The sequence below is a fragment of the Cynocephalus volans genome, chromosome 9 (assembly GCF_027409185.1).
Source record: "Cynocephalus volans isolate mCynVol1 chromosome 9, mCynVol1.pri, whole genome shotgun sequence".
Classification (NCBI taxonomy): Eukaryota; Metazoa; Chordata; class Mammalia; order Dermoptera; family Cynocephalidae; genus Cynocephalus; species Cynocephalus volans.
The window spans coordinates 2,972,501-2,990,329 of NC_084468.1; the positions used below are offsets into that span (position 1 = coordinate 2,972,501).

General features: G+C 62.0%; 1 protein-coding gene across 4 annotated transcripts in view; it reads left to right on the plus strand.

Annotated features, from left to right (window-relative positions):
- The first annotated feature begins 3,453 nt into the window (after window positions 1-3,453).
- The window catches only part of DOK7 (docking protein 7), a 37,984-nt gene continuing 23,608 nt past the window's right edge, over window positions 3,454-17,829 (plus strand). For 2 of the 4 annotated variants that reach the window (XM_063107968.1, XM_063107972.1), the window contains exons 1-4: window positions 3,459-3,561; window positions 3,631-3,676; window positions 14,422-14,652; window positions 15,067-15,267. In XM_063107968.1, the coding sequence (XP_062964038.1) occupies window positions 3,508-3,561; window positions 3,631-3,676; window positions 14,422-14,652; window positions 15,067-15,267 (532 nt within the window). In that variant the 5' untranslated portion in view covers window positions 3,459-3,507. Of the gene's footprint in view, window positions 3,562-3,630; window positions 3,677-4,813; window positions 4,886-14,421; window positions 14,653-15,066; window positions 15,268-17,829 lie in introns of those variants that run through there. The other 2 variants (XM_063107969.1, XM_063107971.1) reach the window with 2 other exon arrangements.

Sequence of the window (17,829 nt, forward strand, 5' to 3'; positions counted from 1 at the left end):
TCTTCTGGCCTCCATTGCTACTGTTGGGAAATCTGTTCTCAATCTGACTGTTGCTCTTTTGTAGATATTTTTTCCTCTGGTGGTTGTGATGTCTGTGACTTCAGTCTGCTGCAGTGTTACTGTGACGCGTGTGGATGGTTCTTCTCTTTGTTCTGATTACTGCATGTGTACCCCATAGTCTTGCTCGGGCTGGGTGTTTGCAGGTGCCCTCCCCTTTGGTGACTTTTCTGTGTCACAAATGACCTCAAAACTCAGTGACATAACACAACAGTCATTTATTTAGCTCACAATTCCACGGGTTGGTAATCTGGGCTGGGCTCAGCTGGGTGGTTCTTCTGGGCTATTCTGGGCTCTCTCACATATGTGGAGTCATGAGTGGGTCTTAGGCTGTTCTGCTTCTGGGGCTTGGCTAGAGCCATAGAGTGACTAGGTCACACGTGTGTCATCCCCAGCAGGCTGGCTGGGCTTGTTCACATGGTGGGGGAAGGGCTCCAAAGAAAGAGTGGGTGTGAGCATTTCCATGCATTTCATTTATCAAAGAGAGCCAGAGTCAAGGGGTGGAGACGTAGACTCCATCTCTGAGTGGGAGGGGTGCATGGTCACATTTTAAGGGGTATGGGTTGGGCTGTCCTCTGTGCACACGAGAGAGAGAGAGAGAGAGAGAGAGAGAGACAGAGAGACAGAGAGACAGAGAGACAGAGACAGACAGAGACAGACAGAGAGACAGAGAGAGAGAGAGAGAGAGAGAGAGATCTCTGTTGTCATCTTATAAGGACACCAGTCCTATTGGATTAGGGCCCACCCTAATATCCTCCTTAAAGGCCCAGTCTCCAAATACAGTCACAATGGGGTAAGGGTTTCAATATATGAATTTGGGGGGGACACAATTCAGCCCATAACACTCTCCATCTCACCATGTGATGAGTGAAAAGAGTTTGGCAGGTGGCCACTGGGCAAGGAAGTGGTGGATGTCATTCCCACCCCACTCTACCAGCGATGTCATTCCTGCGCCTCACCTAGTGAGGGAAAGCTGGGGAAAGTGAAAGCAGGAAGGGGTTTGGCGAGCACAGGGCAAGGTGCTTGCTGCGGCCAGCCACACCGAGCCACCTGGGGATGAAGGACACGGCAGGTCACCCCATCCCCATCAACCCCGTGAGTTTGTAAAGCCCGTGATCACTCTGAAAGACCCTCAGCTACACTGTCTCACATGGGGGATCATCACAGTAACATCAGCAGAGATTACAAAGGTCATGTGATGGCTAAAATTCATTTTGCAGTGAGTGGCAGTGCAGTGTCTGGTGGCAGGTCTTGTGGTGGCAGAGCCACTGACAGGAGGCAGTGGCCTGCAGCCAGAGTCTAGTAGTGATCGTGGTACCCCTGTCCCTGAGGTCCAACAGCAGCAATGGCTGTGTGGTCATGGCGGCTGTGACTGTGGGCTTTGCAGGTGGCAGCCGTGCCTTGTGGCCGTGGTGTCCAGTGTGCAGTGGTGCTGGGTTGGGGTGCCGTCCTGTCTCAGGAGGTGACGGTGCTTTCTCGCTGCCCACCTCCAAGGGCCTGCTGGCTCTCCAGCACCCGCACCCTGGCTTCTTCTGGTGCCTGATGTTCTTCCAGTCATCTCCGTCTTGCTTCCCTTTACTGTCTCAGTCAGTTTACCACTTGCGAGCAGCAGCCCTGGCCGCAACAGCTGGGGAAACTGAGGGACAGAGAGAGGCAGGAGCCAACCCAGGGTCACAGAATTCTTGGCCAGTCTGGAGTAGGAGCTGGGTCACTCCTGCCTCCTGGCAGGAGGCTGTCCCTGCCTTTCAGCAGCCCTGGCAGGCCACACAGAATGGGAGGGGGCTGTCTGTCCCCACACAGCCTGCATTTTCCGGAGCTGGTGCAGGCGCAGGTGCAGCTGCCAGGCGTGGCAGGAGCCTGGGTCAGGGCCAGCACTTGGGAACGCAGCAGAGCACGGCCTCTCCCTGCAGGCATGAGCGAGGGCCAGGCGCCCGGGGTGGCGGATGTGTCCGCGGCTACAGCCCCCAACTGCCACCCGACTCCACACCGGCTGTCCCGGCCAGCCCCTGGGGGGGCCTCAGATGTGTGGGGAGCATGAATGGTGCTCTGTGGCCCGACAGCTGTTCAGGAGACGGCTGGTGGCTGGTGCACAAGTGATGGGGGATGGAGGGTAGCGCACAGAGCTGCTTCCTGGGCCTGGTGTCCCCCTCCTTGTGTTAGGCCCCAGCAAAACATCACCACAGCACCAGAATCAGCCCTGTGGCCCCCCCCGAGCCCTGCTTTCTCAGATCCCCAGGGCTGGGGGGGGGGTCGCCCAGGGCTCCCGATGCCTCTGAGACATGGGTCAGTCCTGGCTGCAAGATCTCACGCTTGCTGCTCTGAGCCTGACTTGTCTCCTCTGTACGAGGCAGACAGAGCCCAGCCTGAGGGGTCTCCAGGGAGGAAATGGAGACCCACACTCATGCCCCATTAATAAGACACCGACCGTCACCTCTTCTCCCCACTAGGACCATAAGCCCCTTGAGCACGGGTCCCTTGGGTGGGGTGTGTGGACAGAGCTTCACGGCTTGTCCAGGGTGCTTATTTTGCTGGGTTCAAACTGCCTCCACCTTCATGGCTGTCCCCTTATCTCTGTGAAGCTCTGGAGGCCATCCTGCAGATGGGGCGTTGATGCCCAGGGTGTAGACCTGCCAGGATCCCAAAGCACGTGGGCTCCAGAGGAACTGGGTTGGCATCTAAGGCTCAGGCCAGACCTTGGAGGTGGCTGTGCTGGAGCTACAGGGTCAAGAAGACACAATCCAGAAACCCAGTGAGATCACCCGGCTGGGAAGGGGGCTGTGGTGGGGTCTTTACAAAGCAGCCCAGCTCCTGTGTGCCCATCTGTGCCAGGCTGGCAGGAGCCAGCTCTCGGCTGGAGGTGGAAGGGAGACCAGACCCAGTGACCTGTGGTGCCGAGGTGGCACAGTGAGTGCTGGTCCCGCCCCTCACCCGGGAGCCACCTGCACTGGGGTTCACACTGCCAGGAGGGGCTCACAGCTCAAAGGGAACACAACTGGGTGAAGGCGCAGGTACCCAGAGCAGCCCCCGTGGTCCTCTGCCCCCACCCCCTGCCTGGGGAATGGTTGTTGGGGGCGGGAGGGCCACCTGGCCAGTCTGTTGTCAGGGCTGTCGGGTGACACCCCTGGGGTGGCAGGAGGGGCAGGTGCCAGGGCTGGAGCCAGGTTGGTGAAGACACACTGTAAAGCTGGGGTGCCCCTCTTCGGGGGGTCCTTTCTCTGCTTCGGGGAGAGAAGCGCCTGCTGCCGGGGTGGGCCGCCGGGCGCGGTGCCACCGCGGGGGACCGGGGACTGCCAGGCCGCGCCCCGCCCCCGCGCCGCCGGTCCCCGTGTCGCCGCCCCGCCCGCCCCGCCCCGCCCCCCGGCCCGGCCCGGCCCCGGAGCTATTTTGAAAGTGACCCTGGGCTCGGGCGCCCGCGGCGGCGACGGCGGCGCAGGGGAACCATGACAGAAGATGACCGAGGCGGCGCTGGTGGAGGGCCAGGTCAAGCTGCGGGACGGCAAGAAGGTCGGGGCGCGGCGCGGGCGGGCGGGCGGCGGGCGCGGGCGGCGGCTCACGGCTGTGTCTGTCCCGCAGTGGAGGAGCAGGTGGCTGGTGCTGCGCAAGCCGTCGCCGGTGGCAGGTGAGCGGGCCGCGGGGGGAGGGAGCCCGGAGCCGGCCGGCCCGCGACAGCCGGAGGGGACCCCGGACCCCAGCCCCGCAGACCGCCCCGGGCCGAGGGCCCTTCCCAGGAGGCCCAGAGGGAGCTGCGGGCCGGCCCGGGGGGCGAGGCGAAGCCAGCCGGGCCTCGCCATAAGCAGCCAGGGGCGTCCCAGAAGGTCACTGAGTTGTGCGGGTGCCCAGAGCGGGAGCCCCGGACCCGGCGACCCCGCCGTGCTGGCCGCTGGTGCCAAGCCCAGGAGGCCCCTTCCCATCTTCCCAGGTGGGATAGGGCTGGGCCGCGCGGGGAGCGGAGCACTGGCCCGGGCCGGGCAGGAGCGACACCTGCGTTGTTTGGGGACACATGTCTTCCGGGAGGAGAGGCTAGTCCCACCGCAGACCCCCCAGCCCGCAGCCCAGCGCGGTTCCAGAAGGCCCCCAGGAGCCCCCGAGGTTTGGCTCCAGTGATTTGGGCGCAGTTGGGAAGTTGTCGCCTGCACCCTGCAGCTGTTTCAGGGGACAGGTGCCCTGGAGCCGGCCAGGCACCCAGGGGTCTGTGTGGGATGTTGGGCGTGGGTGTGATCGTGGCTGCCTCATGCACATGGGCTGCCAGAGTGGCTTCCAGGTCACCCGGGTGTCTGTCACCAGCCCGGAGGGGGTTGGGGTGGGGACGCTGTCCTCGGACCCCTCTGCGGTGTGGTGCGGCTCTGGGTGTGCTGTGGGGCTGCGCACGGCGCCTGCTCCTGGCTGTGGACAGTGGCTTCCAGCCGGGCCTCAGCCTCCCCTGCAAGGGCCTGGCTCCTGGCTCCACACCGCCCATTTCTCCACTCCTGCTTCAGGCCTGGAGCCCAGAGGGCCAGGGTGTGAGGGTGGGAGGTGGCGAGAGGTAGCAGGAGGCGGTGGCGTGGGGTGCAAGAGGCTCTGGTCAGCAGTGGCGGAGGCAGGGGCCAGCTGCTTGGTGGGACGGGTGGCCCAGAGCCTCCAACGAGGCCAAGGGACCCAGCAGGGCACCTAGGAGAGGCGTCCCACTCACAAGAGCATCCCCAGGCTGTGGTCTTTCCCTCTCAGAGAGTTTTTCTCTCCAGGTCAAAGAGAGCTTATGAGGCAGGGCCAGCCTCAGAGACTCCCTGGGCCTGGCAGGCGCCACGGGGGAGTTTGCAGTGGTCCTCAGCACTGGAGAATGTGTGAGTCCGTAAGTGGACTTGGTGGCTGTCCAGCATCTGTTGGGTGTACTGCATGTGTGGGGGCAGGTGACAGAGCAGAAGGTCCAGAGGTAGGGCACTCACTCATAGGGCCAAGGGGCTCTGGGGCTGGGCTCAGGGACAGGGACAGGAGGTGATGTGGGGGTGGTGAAGGTACTCCTGCCCCTTCTGGGCTGATGTCCCTTCTGAGCCTGCAGCCAAAGCGTACCATGCACCCCCGTCTCAATGTCCTGGCACCCAACGGTCGCTTTAGCAGCCCTCTCGCTGAATCCTGACAGATGACAAGGCTGGACGGGACCAACCTCCTGGCCAGCCCCTCCCAGCGCACCCGGCCCTGTCCAGGCCAGCCCCCTCCTCTCTGGTCGGAGGCCTGACACCCCTCCCCTCGCCTCCCGGACCTTCATAAGCCAATCTGGATGGCGGCCCCCACCACAGCCCCCAGGGGAGCTTTGCCCAGCTGTCCCCTCCCCGTGGCGCTGAAGACTGCCTCCTTCGTGGGGACTCAGGAGTGGGGACTCAGGGTGGGGGAGCAGGTCCCTGCCGGAGGAGCTGCCGGCTCAGACCCCGCTGATCCTGGCTCGGAGGAGAGAGGAAGGGTCGACCCTGCTTTCTTATCATAACAAATCTACGGTTATTTTTTAAAATTGTGATCACCTTCCGGGAAGAGCCTGTGAGAGGCCCCTGAGAGGGACCGGGCAGTGGCGTGGGTGGCAGCAGGGGGCACTTCTTCGATTTGTGCTGACTCCTGTTTGCGTTTTTCCTCACCATGACCATTTATTCTTCTTATCGTAAAGTTCCGTTAGCAAAGGAGAGGAAAACAGCTTCTTTTTACCAAAGTGCACATTCAGAAGTGACGGATCTGTGTGACAGGTCGCACATGCTCACCGAAGAAAATGGAAAAGCAGAAAAGTAGAAAGGGCCAAAAGTCCCCCGTGGCCCCAGTGCCCAGCATGGCAGTGGGTGCCTGGTCCTCGTCCTGCCGGCCTGTCTCAGTGCGGGCTTCAGGGTGCTCCTAGCGGGGCTGTGTTCCTCGGGGTCTCAGCCTCTGGGATGGACCTGGGAGAGGAGGGTGGTCTGGGTCCAGTCCTGCCTGGGGACTCCCTGCTGGTCACCTGAGCAAGGTGGCTCCTGGTCTCAGCACCTCCCCACCCCAGCATGGTAAGGCTCGGGATGGTGAGAGGGGAGGCTGTTGACACCTGTGGCGGGTTTGGCCCGTTCCAGGCACTCAGAGGCGGTGACGGGGCAGCCAGGGCCGGCTCCCTGGCACGCCGTACTCCGGGGGTGGTAGGGCTGCTGTACTGCTTCCCATGTGGGCTGCTCCTGGTGGCTTTGTCCAACCTAAATAGTCACCAGGAGGGACCTTGAGTCCTGGAGCTGGCAGAGACTTTGGGATCATTTTAGGCAGGGAAGCTGAGGCCCAGAAATTTAAGGGGTCTGGCCCAAAGACACTGGACTGTTAGGGTGGGGCCCAGATTTCCTGCCCCTAGCCCGAACCTTGCCCCCCATGGCTGGCTGGAAGGTTGTCACCTACTCTCATTGCCGACAGGTGGGCATCTGCTCAGTCTCCCCCTGGGTCCCTGCTGTTGGTTCCTTTGCTGAGTTCCTGGAGGGCAGGGGTCTTCCAATGAGGCATCACCCCTCACAGGCAGCCTGGTGGGGTTGACACTTGCCTGGTGAGGTGCCCTGAGCCCTGCCTGCAGGAGGCTCCCTGTCCACGTGGTCACAGCAAAAGCACAGGAACACGAGCCTTGCAGCACGTGTCCCAGGAGCCCAGAGCCGCCCGTGCCACCTATGCCGTGCTTGGGACCCCGCAGCCTGTGCAGTTGGCAGCTCTGCTAAAGTGGGGCATGTTCCAGGAGGACAAGTGTCTTTGGGGGTGGTGACCAGGAGGGTCCCTTCCTGAGTTGTCACTTGCTGGCTTTGGACTGTCTGCGCCTCTGCTTCCTTCCCCACAGGCATGGGGTCACATCTTGGTGCTGGGCTGAGGACAGGGTGTGGGTGGTGGCCAGTTCTGCTCTCCCCATGGAAACATCACAGAATAGGGCTGGGCCCTGAGGGCCAAGCTTCCCACAGCCCCTGCACCAGGACAGGGCACCAGAGCGCCTGGGTTCAAATCGCAGTGCAGCTCATATGAGCTTTGTGACCTGGGGGGGGGGTGTCACTTCCCGACCCTGAACACCTTTGTCCTCAGTTGGACACTCTCCTGCTGGTCCTTGTCCTGCCCGCTCACCTCGCCCTGGGCCCAGCCTGCTGAGCCTTGTCTGCTCCAGTGGGTGTCTGTGTCATGGGTGGGGCCCCTGCACCTCTGGCCGCTCCCACATGTGCCTGTGTCAGGCAGGTGGCACGCCATAAACGTGTCCCCTTCCTGGATCAGATCGTGAGCAGGCTGAGGAGGCACGGGCAGGCCAGCGTGGTCAGTGGCCCCCCTGCCGCCACCCTGCCCGGCTGCTCAGGCTGCCCCCTGGCCACTGCACCCTGGCAGGTCCCTTCAAGCTCCTGCTACATGGCTGTGCTTAGGGCACCGCCTCAAGGTCACCGTGACCTCCCAGGCTAAGTCCAGAGCTGCTCCTGCGGTGCTCAGTGCGGGTGGGCACCCTCCGCCTCCTCCCGGCTGGGTCTCCGCGCCGCCCGCCCTCCACACCCGGCCACTCCAGCTTGTCTGCCGCCTGCTCCTGCTCCTCCACCACGCAGGAGGTTTGCCCTCCCGGGCCAGCCCTCGGCCCTGGCTGTAAAGGCCTCCGTGTGCTCATGACTCCATGGTTATTTTTACCTCTCTAGATGCCTGTGTCCAGCTGCCTGCCTGCAGCCTCATGGGTGTTGATGGGCTTCTCAGCCTCCTGTGTCCAGGAAAGACCCCCGATCCCAGCCCCCAGCCCGGAAACCCTCCCCAGGTGTCCCTCCCCGCACCCAGGTCTGAGGAGCTGTCTCCCTGCTCGTTTCCTCTTCCCCGCACGCCACCCACCAGGAGGCGCTGGGGTCTCCAGCTCAGAGCCTGGGACAGGTCCAGTGAGCCGATGCTGCGGGGTAGAGGGAGGGTCACCGTGCCCAGCAGCCCCCTGTCCCCACGCCCCAGCGGCCCAGGTGCACAGTGTCACCCAGACGGCTGCAGGAGCCTCCGAGTCTTCTGCTGAGACCCTGTGTCCCTTCTCCTCACAGTAGCCAAGGTGGGCTTTGAAAACCACACCAGGCTGGGTGCTCTTTGCTCAGAGCCCTTTAGAGCTCCCTGGCGCACTGGGATGAAGCTCTTTCCCTGGGTCATCAAGGCCACCTGACACACCCCTACACCTCAAACCACTTTTTGCCCCCTCCTTGTGCTGTCCTGGCCCTTTGGGTCCCTGAAGAGGCCTCCCTGCTCTGTCACTGGGCTTTGCACTGGCTGTTCCCTCTAATAATACTGTTCCCCATGGGGCTGCTTAGCTGGGTCCTTGTGTCCTTCAGCAGTTGGTCAGTTGTTCCCTCCTGGGAGACCTCTGAGCCCCACCCTCAGGTCATCCCCCACCCAGCCACTGTGACACAGTCACCTGTTCCCATTCCCACAGAGCCCTCAGATGAGTTTTCTTGTTCGTCGGCTTGTGTATGTGTCTCACCGTCTTCCCCTCTTGGGGTTAGCTCCATGGGAACGGGCTTTGTCCCTTGGGTCCTGGCTGCTCAGAGTCGCCCAGCAGTGGGCATTTGCAGAATGAGCTGGGCTGAGCGCTGCAAGGGGGGGGGGTGGTCAGCCTGCAACAGAGCCAGAGGGGTCCCCGTGGGGGTCTTGCTGTGCCCTTGAAGGTTGAGCAGGATTGCCATCAGTGCTAGTGGCCCACTGCCCCACTTGCCACTCACAGCAGTGCAGACAGAAGCTGCTGGAGGGTGGGGTGGGCTGACCCTGGGCGGCTGGTGGTTTACTGTCCAGCCCACATTCTTCTGAGATTTAATGATGGTGCTGGACACGGGCTGACACCAACTCTCCCGGGCCTGAGTCTGGGGCCCCTGCTGGCCACACTCTGTGCTTGCTGCAGCACAGCATTTGCAGCACATTCAGATCCTTGGGCTGGGTGTTTGCGCCCATTTCTCAGATGAAAAGCAGAGGCTGGGAGAGGCTGAGCGGGTCCCCAGTCACGGAGCCCATCGGGCAAATGTGGGGCTTGAACCCGGGTCAGCCTGTCACCACTGGGGCACCCGTGCACATAGAGGGCTGAGTGGCTGGGGAGGTGAGTGCAGGCTGAGTGTGCATGTATGCATGTATGCACATGTGAGCACGCACAGGTGAGCATTTGTGTGTGCACGAGTGAATTGCAAGTGTGTCCATAAGTGTGCGCATCACAGCGTGTGTGTGTGTGCACGTGCATGTATGTGAGGGTGTGAATGTGCGTGTATGCACACGTGAGTGTGAGTGTGAGTGGCCGTCTAGTCCATCCAGGCTGCGATGGCAACACCACAGCCTGGTGGCTTATAAGCGGTGGTTTTAGTTCTTGCCATTCCGGATGGAGGCTGGAAGTCTGAGACCGAGGCCGACTGGTGCCTGGTGGGGATGCATTTCCTGGTTCACAGACGGTGCCTCTGTACTGTGTCCTGGCGGGGAGGAAGGGGCAGGCAGTGCTCTGAGGCCCCTGTCACAAGGACACTAAACCCGTCATGAGGCTCCACCATCGTGACCTCATCACCTCCCCAAGTCCCCACCTCCTTATACCATCACCTCAGGGGTTAGGGTTTTAACATATGAATTTTGGGGTGATACAAACATTCAAAACATGGCAGTGAGTGTGAGTGTGCCAGTGAGCGTGTGAGCGTGTGTGCATGTCAGTGTGCACGGTGTGTGAACACGAGTGTGAGTGGGTGAGCGCATGCCAGTGTGCGTGTGTGAGTGCGTGTGAGTGTGCACTGTGTGTGAACACGAGTGTGAGTGTGTGTGTGCACGTGCCAGTGTGCATGTGTGAGTGCATGTGAGTGCACGTGCATGCCCCACGGGGGCCCTCCCTGCGTGGTTTCTGTCTTGTGGCGCTTTCCACCACGGACTCCTTGTCTCTTTCACCATAAGGACCCCAGTGCCCTCCTCCCAGAGCCCTCGGGAACCCCTCCCCGTCCTGGAGCAGCTCCATCTCCTGCCCCTGGAGCCGGGTTCAGTCCCGCTGAGGGGGGTAGCCCCGCGCGCTGGGTTTCCTCAGCTGCTGCCCAGGAGACCCCATGAGTGACCAGGCCTCCTGCCAGGGGCACCCTGGGCCTGGATCCCAGGGAGCTGGCTGGCGTGTGCAGGTCCCTGTGTCCCTCTGTGCGGCGTGCCTGGGCGTGCTGTGTCCCAGGAAGAGCCAGCGTTTTGCTGCTCCCTGGCCCTGACCTGGATTTGTTTCAGGCCCCAACCCCGGAATTTTTTAGCCTTGTGCTCAATGGCACTTGTCACAGAACGAGTTTTAAAAATAGGGTTGATTTATTGCTGGAGGGTGATGGGTGCAGGAGGGGGTTGGAGCAGCTGCTCCTAACTCAAGCCCTGCTGGGCCCCCACACGCGTCGCGCCCACTTGGGTCCCCTCCCCACAAGGGCTTCCCGTGAGACCAACGGAGCTGCACTGCTGGGGAGGCCTGAGGGTCGGGGGGTGAGGGGAGCTGCTTGTCACACGGCATTGACTTCCACCCTGTTCTGTTCATATTTAGGAAACAAAATCAGTGACTTGGGTGATGTGCTAGTGTCCCGGGGCTGCTGTAACAAAGCACCACAACCTGGGGACTTTGAACAACAGAAATTTATCCCGTCACTGTTCTGGAGGTCAGAGGTCTGAAATCCAGGGGTCTGCAGGGCCACCCTCCATCTGGGGCTCTCGGGGAAGGTCCTTCCTGCCTCTTCCAGCATCTGGTGGCCCAGGTGGCCTTGGCCATGGCCGGCGCACTCCAGTCTCTGCCTCGTCTTCATTTGCATGGCTCCCTCCCCACGTGTCTGTGCCTCCTCTTGTGCCTTATGAGGACACTTGCTATTGGGTTTAGGGCCCACCGGATAATCCAATGATCTTATCTTGAATCCTGAACTTTACATCTGCAAAGACCCTGTTCCCAAATAAGGTCACCCACACCCTTTGGCAACTGCAGACACATGAGGTGCTCATTGATTTGCAGGTGCAGGGCGTGGTGCATTCGTAGACACAGGGTCCAGAAAGATCAGGCTGAGGGGTGGTGGCAGCACATCAGGAAAGGGGTCCCAGGGACAAAAATGGGGTCCCACATTCAGGTCCCCCAAACCAGCCTTGCAAATGCAAACGCCCAGGCTGGGGAGGGCCTGCTCGGCAGCCGGAGGCTTAAGGACAGTGAGGAGCTGTCACAGCAAATCCAGCTCTAGGCCAGGAGTCGGCAAAGTACGGTCTCTGCACCAAGTCCGGCCCGCCGCCTGCGTCGTAAACAGTTTCACCGGCCACAGCCGTCCACGCAGGTGCTGTCCAGGCTGCTCGCCAGGGCAGTGGTTGTGCCTGTTACAGGAGAGTTTGCTGACACCTCTCGGCTGTGTTACCGGCCCCGTAACTTCTTGAACAAAGGAGGTGACGGTCTGGTGCTGCTGTGTCAGGCTGCTCCTAAAGCAGCGGCTTGCCTTTGACAGAGCGTCCCGGTCCTCCTCTGTGCTGACGCTGTGCCCGGCTTCACGTTGTCACTGGGCACGAGCAGAGGGGGACAGCCTTCAGGAGCTCAGAGCAGAGAGGCAAGGGGACAGATGGCTGCGTAGAAAACCGCCTGAGGGATGCTGCGGTGGAGGGAGTTGGGCTTGGCGGCCGGTCAGAGGGGCCTCTCGGTGGCCTCTAGGTGAGCTTCGAAGGAAGCTGGAGCCAAGAGAGGGTCTCAGCAGGGCCGGGCTGTGGCAGCCGGGGCCCGAGAGGGCAAAGTGGGAGGTGTGTGGTCCAGGGGGAGTGTGGGGGCAAGCGGGGCTGGGGACAACATACGTCAGGGTCCCCGAGGGCTGAAGAAAGAACTAGGCTTTGACGCCCAGTGAGGGGCACGGCACAGGGGGTCTTCGCAGGGTGGCTCATTTTCAGCGTCCTCTTGCTCTCAGGGGGTGAGCAGGGAGGCCTGTTGTAGGTCAGGAGAGAGGTAGGGGGCCTGGCCCGAGGGGGACAGCCCGGGAGAGAAAAGGGTTCATGGGGCAGGACCGAGGGGCACCCCATTGGCTACAAGGAGATGGCAGCGGGAGCGCCACAGCTGTGGAGTGGGGCCACGGGGTAGGAAGGGACCCCACCTGGGGCTCCGGGTGGCCGGTGGCCAAGGAGCCAAGAGAGCTGAGGTGCGGAGGTGAAAGGTGGCAGATGGCCTAGCAGGTGCCTGCCGTGGGCAGAGGCCATGGGAGAGCCACGAGTTGTCCTGGTCCCCTCGGTGCATGGGTGGCTGCATCCATGGGAAGCCAGCCTGGCAGCATTACAACCTGGTAACATGGACAGACGTGTAACTGAAGGTGACGTGCAGGAATATGGGAACAGGGACTGAGTGCTTGCTGCACGCGGGGACTACACACACCTTCCCGCATATGGTCATCCCGGCATTGCCACAGGTGTGGGTCCTATTGTCCCCGTGTTACCGATGAGAAAATCAAGGCCGCGAGCTCCAAAGGCCTCCGCAAGGCCGCACAGGTGGGAGGGCAGAGCAGGGGCTCCCACAGGGCCATACTGCTTTGGGGAGGACCCACGGTGTGGCACGGTGTAGTGTGGTCCATGCGGGGCATGATAGTCCTCACTGGAAGTTTCTTCTGCTGTCCTCGTGGGTGTGGCCAAGCTTTGTGGGTCTGTGGCCCCTGGAGGCAGACGCAGCCCAGGCCTGCCCCTGCAGCCCCCTGATGACACCCCTGGGCCACAGAGGGCCAGGACCCAGGTCGTGGAGCTCCCTGCCCAGGGCTGCCTTCAGTGTCTGCCCCCCAAGCTCAGTGGCTGTCCTTCGTCCCACGTGGAAGTCCTCTCAGTGCTCATGCATGTCCCTTAAGTTTTCACTTCTGGGGTGACATGTTTGGGGGCGCCACATCCTGTTTGGCTGCCTTGTCTATTTGTTCTCTCTGGGCCGGCTTCTTGCCTCTGCCCCGAGGTTCCAGAGGGAGTGGCTGTGCCGGCCGTGCTGGGACACCGTGCGGGAGCCCCCGGGTGGGCGGGTGCAGCTCTGTGGGTTCTGGGTGGTTTTTCTTTCTCAGGTTGGGAATGCCTTTGCTTTTTTCTAGTTATAAACATTTCAGACACTGCGGACAGGTTGTCAACAGGAAGTCAAAGCCCCCGTCCCCTGGGCCCCTGTTTTTGCAAATAAAGCTTTATTGGCATACTGTCTGTGGCTGCTTTCGTGCGGCAACGGCAGCATTCAGTAGTCACAGCAGAGACAGTGTGGCCCCTGTACCCTCTGGCCCCCACAGAGAAGCCTGCCGGCGGCTGGTCCCCAGGGCTGCGCAGGCCCCTCTTGCTTTCACGGGCTGGGTCTGGTCCTGGTGGGCTGGGCTGGGCAGGGCAGCAAACGTGGGACTCCATGGCCCTGTTCTGGATTCCGCTACACAGTTAATGTTTGAGTCAACTTCGGTTGGGATTCTGGTTCTCGCTTGGGTTTGCTGGTCCTGTTCGAAGAGACTTAGCATAGAGACCCCATTCTGTGGTCCTCTCTGGGGGTGTCCTTCACCCTCTGCTGCGTACAGACAAGGGCCTTGATTTACTGAGTTGCATGCAGGATTTGGGGGTGTCTCACAGTAAATGTTGGCAGTAGTCTGCCAACCTACACCCTCGTCAAAGACAAGGCATCTGGGGCCAGTGCTGCGGGGGGCCTGGGTGGGGAGGAGACCTGCTGTCAGGGCTGGGCCATCCGGGGAGGGCCAGGGGCTTTTCTCACATTGTCCCGCCTGTTCTCTTGGGCAGGTGTTCTGCGCCATCCACAGGGGTGTCTTCCGCGGCCACACAGGGGGCAGTGCATGCTGGGTTTTAACTATGCCCCCAGGGCTAGGTGAGCTGCACCGGCTGTGGCTTGCTCTGCCATGTTGGTGTGACAGTGATGACAATTATGATGCTGGAAAATGGGATCTTGGGGACAGAGACCTGAGCTGTCCCAGAGGGGCTGGGAGGCGAGAGTCAGACACGTTCCCTGCAGCCGGGGAAGAGACAGGGGCCTTCTGAACTGGACCGTGGCCGACAGTGACTGGACAAAAGGCGGCTGGAAGGCCCAATGACCCCTCCCCCACACCCCCTGGGGCTGGAGCTCAGGCCACAGCCTGGAAACCAGGAAAACTAGAGGCAAAAACACTGGGTGTAGCAGGGAGCGGGCCCAGACAGCAGGGCCGAGGCGGAAGGCCAAGCTGTTGGGCGGGATCCATGGCACCGAGCACAGCTCCTGCAGCCCTGAGTGTGGCCTGGGTGAGCTCCAGGGCCTGGGCAGGATCAGTCAGGTGGGCTGGGCTCATATCTGCTCCCGTGGCCTGTGCTCATGCAGGGTTGGGGGAAATCACGCTATGTTAGCACATGAGGAAACGGAGGCTTGGGAGGGTTGCACGGCTGGCCGGGGTCACGTCTCAAGCCCAGGTCTCCTACCAGTGTGCCTCGCCCCTCTTGCCTGCACAGACTGTCTGCTGATGCTGGCCTACAAGGACAAGTCAGAACGCACCAAGGGACTCCGGGAACGCAGCAGCCTGACCCTGGAGGACATCTGCGGCCTGGAGCCTGGTCTGCCCTACGAGGGCCTGGCCCACACGCTGGCCATCATCTGCCTGTCCCAGGCTGTCATGCTGGGCTTTGACAGCCGTGAGGCCATGTGTGCCTGGGACGCCCGGATCCGCTACGCGCTGGGCGAGGGTGAGTGCCCAGGGGCAGGGGTCCAGGTGAGGGCCACCCTCCTTAGGTGTCCTGGGCTGTGGGCGGGCGAGGCTCCTCCTCCGCTCTGTCCTGGGCTCTGTGCTCAGGACACGAAGTCAGGGGTGCCAAGGCCACTGGCTTTGTTGGGATGGGGAGGAGCGTGGCCAGCGGTCAGGCCCCTCAGTACTTGCTGGCGCCTGAAGCAAGGTAGCTCCTGAGAGGACGGGAGAGGAGGGAAAGCCGCCAGCATGGGCGGCCATCTACCCTGAGGCTGCGGCCCTCAGCCGTGCCGTGGGCAGCGCCACCTGCTCATTCGCTTCACAAGCGCCGGTGAGCAGCTGCCCAGGGCGGGGCCGGCGGCCACCAGGCCTTCTCCTGCGATGACACCCTTTTGCCCCCCGCCTGGCCCCTCAGTGCACAGGTTCCACGTGACGGTGGCACCGGGCACCAAGCTGGAGAGCGGCCCGGCCACCCTCCACCTCTGCAATGACATCCTCGTCTTGGCCAGGGACGTCCCTCCAGCCGTCACGGGGCAGTGGAAGCTGTCCGACCTCCGGCGCTACGGGGCCGTGCCCAACGGGTTCATCTTTGAAGGCGGGACCAGGTGTGGTTACTGTAAGTATGCCAGGGCGTGGGGACGGGAGTGGGGACCGGGGCGTGGGGACGGGGAGTGGGGCCAGGATGTAGGGGCGGGGGCGAGGGGGCCGGGGCTTTCCCCGAGGGCTCCCGGCTTCGAGCTGACAGCGCCTGCGTGCTCGCCAGGCCAGCGTCTCCGGAGCCCTGGGAGGTGGCTCTGGGTCCGCACAGCCCGGGGTGCACAGTCGCTGGGCCACCTCTGCTCTGCTGGAGGCAGGGAGGGGACTTGAGGCCGCTAGAAGGACGGAGGAGGGGTCCTCCTGGCATCTCCCAAGCGAGGCTTCAGGTCACAGCACACCCTGTACCCGAGGTCACAGAGCATCAGAGCCACTCATGTTTAGAGTTAATGGAAAAAAAGAAAACGAAAATAATAAATGTGTTAGCCAGGATGTGTGACTGCCCCTGTGGGCGCTGCGAGGAGAGAGCCGTGCTCATGGACCCAGAGTTCCTGACGGACACATCTGTCCTGTGAGTGCCGCAGCTGTTCCGGTGTCACGAGCTAGGTGGCAGGGCTGTGTGTGAGCCCCTTCTCCCCTCTCTCCAGAGTGGGAGCTGCTCGTCTGTGTGGGCCACCTGGGCTGAGCAGCCTCCTGGGGACCTGACCCCGTTGTGGGGACATGATGGCCTTGGGCAGTGTGCTGGGTTGGAGAGGACGGGCCTGGTGCTAAGAGGCACCTGGAGAAGTGCAGCCCGTTTCCTGACACTGGGCTCCCTGCCAGACCTGCGTGCGGATGAGCGGGTGGAGGCTCCGGCCATCTGGCTGGGACACAGGTAACCTCTCTCTACCTGCTGTCCCCGTAGAGGGGGCATTAACCCCGACCTGTAGGCTCAGCTCCGTGTGAGGATGACCTCAGCATGAGGATGTCCTGAGACCGGGATGGGAAGCGTGTTGCACGTGCGCTTGGTACGGACAGGGTTGGATGTGAGTCTGCTGGGCTCGGGGGCTTCAGCAGTGCCCTGGTCCCTCCGGGCAGAGCCAGTGCAGGTGAGGACGGGTCGTGCTGGACACTGGCCCAGCCCTCGGGCCCCTCCTCTTCAGCGGGTCAGAGGCTGCAGCACTCGGGCATCGGGAGCAGTGGGGACACGGGGTGACCTGCGGCTGGGTGTGTCGGGTCGGCCCCGCTTCTCCCTTCTCAGTCGTGTGGTGGTTGGGGGCTGCTGACCACGGCGCCCGGGCACGAGGTGGCCTGACCTCCTGGGGAGCTGCTCGACTTGGGGGCTCAAGGAGCTGCTTGGAGCACCTGGTGGAGGGGATCCTTGTCCTCTTTTCTCTCTCTGGCAGGCAGACAGCTGGAGTGGCACTGGCGTGCCTGTCCTGCGAGCTGGCGTGGGGTGGCAGTGCCCATTTATTCTGTCCCGGACATATGAAAGAAGCCCCCTGGATGGCTTCCTCCGAGGCCCCAGAGATAAAATCCCGCCTGCTGGTGCGGGTGGGCTGCTTTTCTGCTTGTGAACAATTCCGGGCACTGGTGCAGCGGCTCGGCTGCTGTGCTGTGTTCCCTGGGCTGCCAGAAAGCCAGGGTCAACTATCATAGGGCTGTCCCCTGCCTCTCCTGAGCAAGGTCCTAAATTAGCTCCATCCCACAAAGCTGGGGCTGGCCCAGCAGACTCCGTCTCTGAATGCAGCCCTCGGTGCCGAATATCCTTGGCCCACTGCTGTCGTGGGGTAAACACCCGCCGGTCCTCGTCTGTTGTGCATGCCAGCAGAGACACAAGGACAGGGCTTTGTGCTTGCAGCAGAAAGGAGTTCTACTTGGGTCGCACAAGCCAGGAGCAGGCCGTCTGCCAACCCAGACCGAGCCCCGAGCAGGCAGGGGTTTTGAGGACCCAGCTCCTGGAGCTCACACGTATCTCACAAGGGCATATTTACGTAGGGATGAGCGCGCACACGCAGTGCGGTGTCACGCATGCTACACGTGACCCATGTTCTCCTGGGGGTGGAGATTTAAGCATTTAAATGATGGTGGGTTGGCCGTGTGTCATCAGAAGATGAAATTTTGGGCAAAGGTGACACTAGTGTGCAAACTCACTGATTTGGTCAAAACTGGTTAGGACTAACTGGGGGTCTGTCCTGGGGTGTCATCGCCGGGAGGCTGTCTCACCAGAGCAGTCGAGAGAAGGGGAGGAGAGAGACTGATCGGGGAGGGGACGAAGGGTGGCTCCATCCACGGTGGCCGTGGCACCAGGCAGCAGGCGCCTTGGAGATTCTGTCTTCTCTCCAGCTCCAAGCCCTGCTCAGACCCACGCGGAGGCTGGGGACACCATGCAGGGTGAGCAGGTTCTGCTGCCTGTCCCTCTGTCCCCACAGGTCCCGCTGGGCTCCATTCTACCACAGGGACAAGAGCTGATTTAAACTGGCTTTTAGACTGTCATGGGAGCCTGCCTCAGCCCGGCAAGGGTGTCCTCCTTGCAGCGGGGTGGCAGGGCTGGGTGGCCAGAGGGACCATGGGTCCACTGCCCATGTGGTCACACCTAGGCCGTCCTGGGAGAGGGAGCCGCAGGTTAGTGTGGTCCAGGGAGCAGAGGGGATCCGTGTCCTGG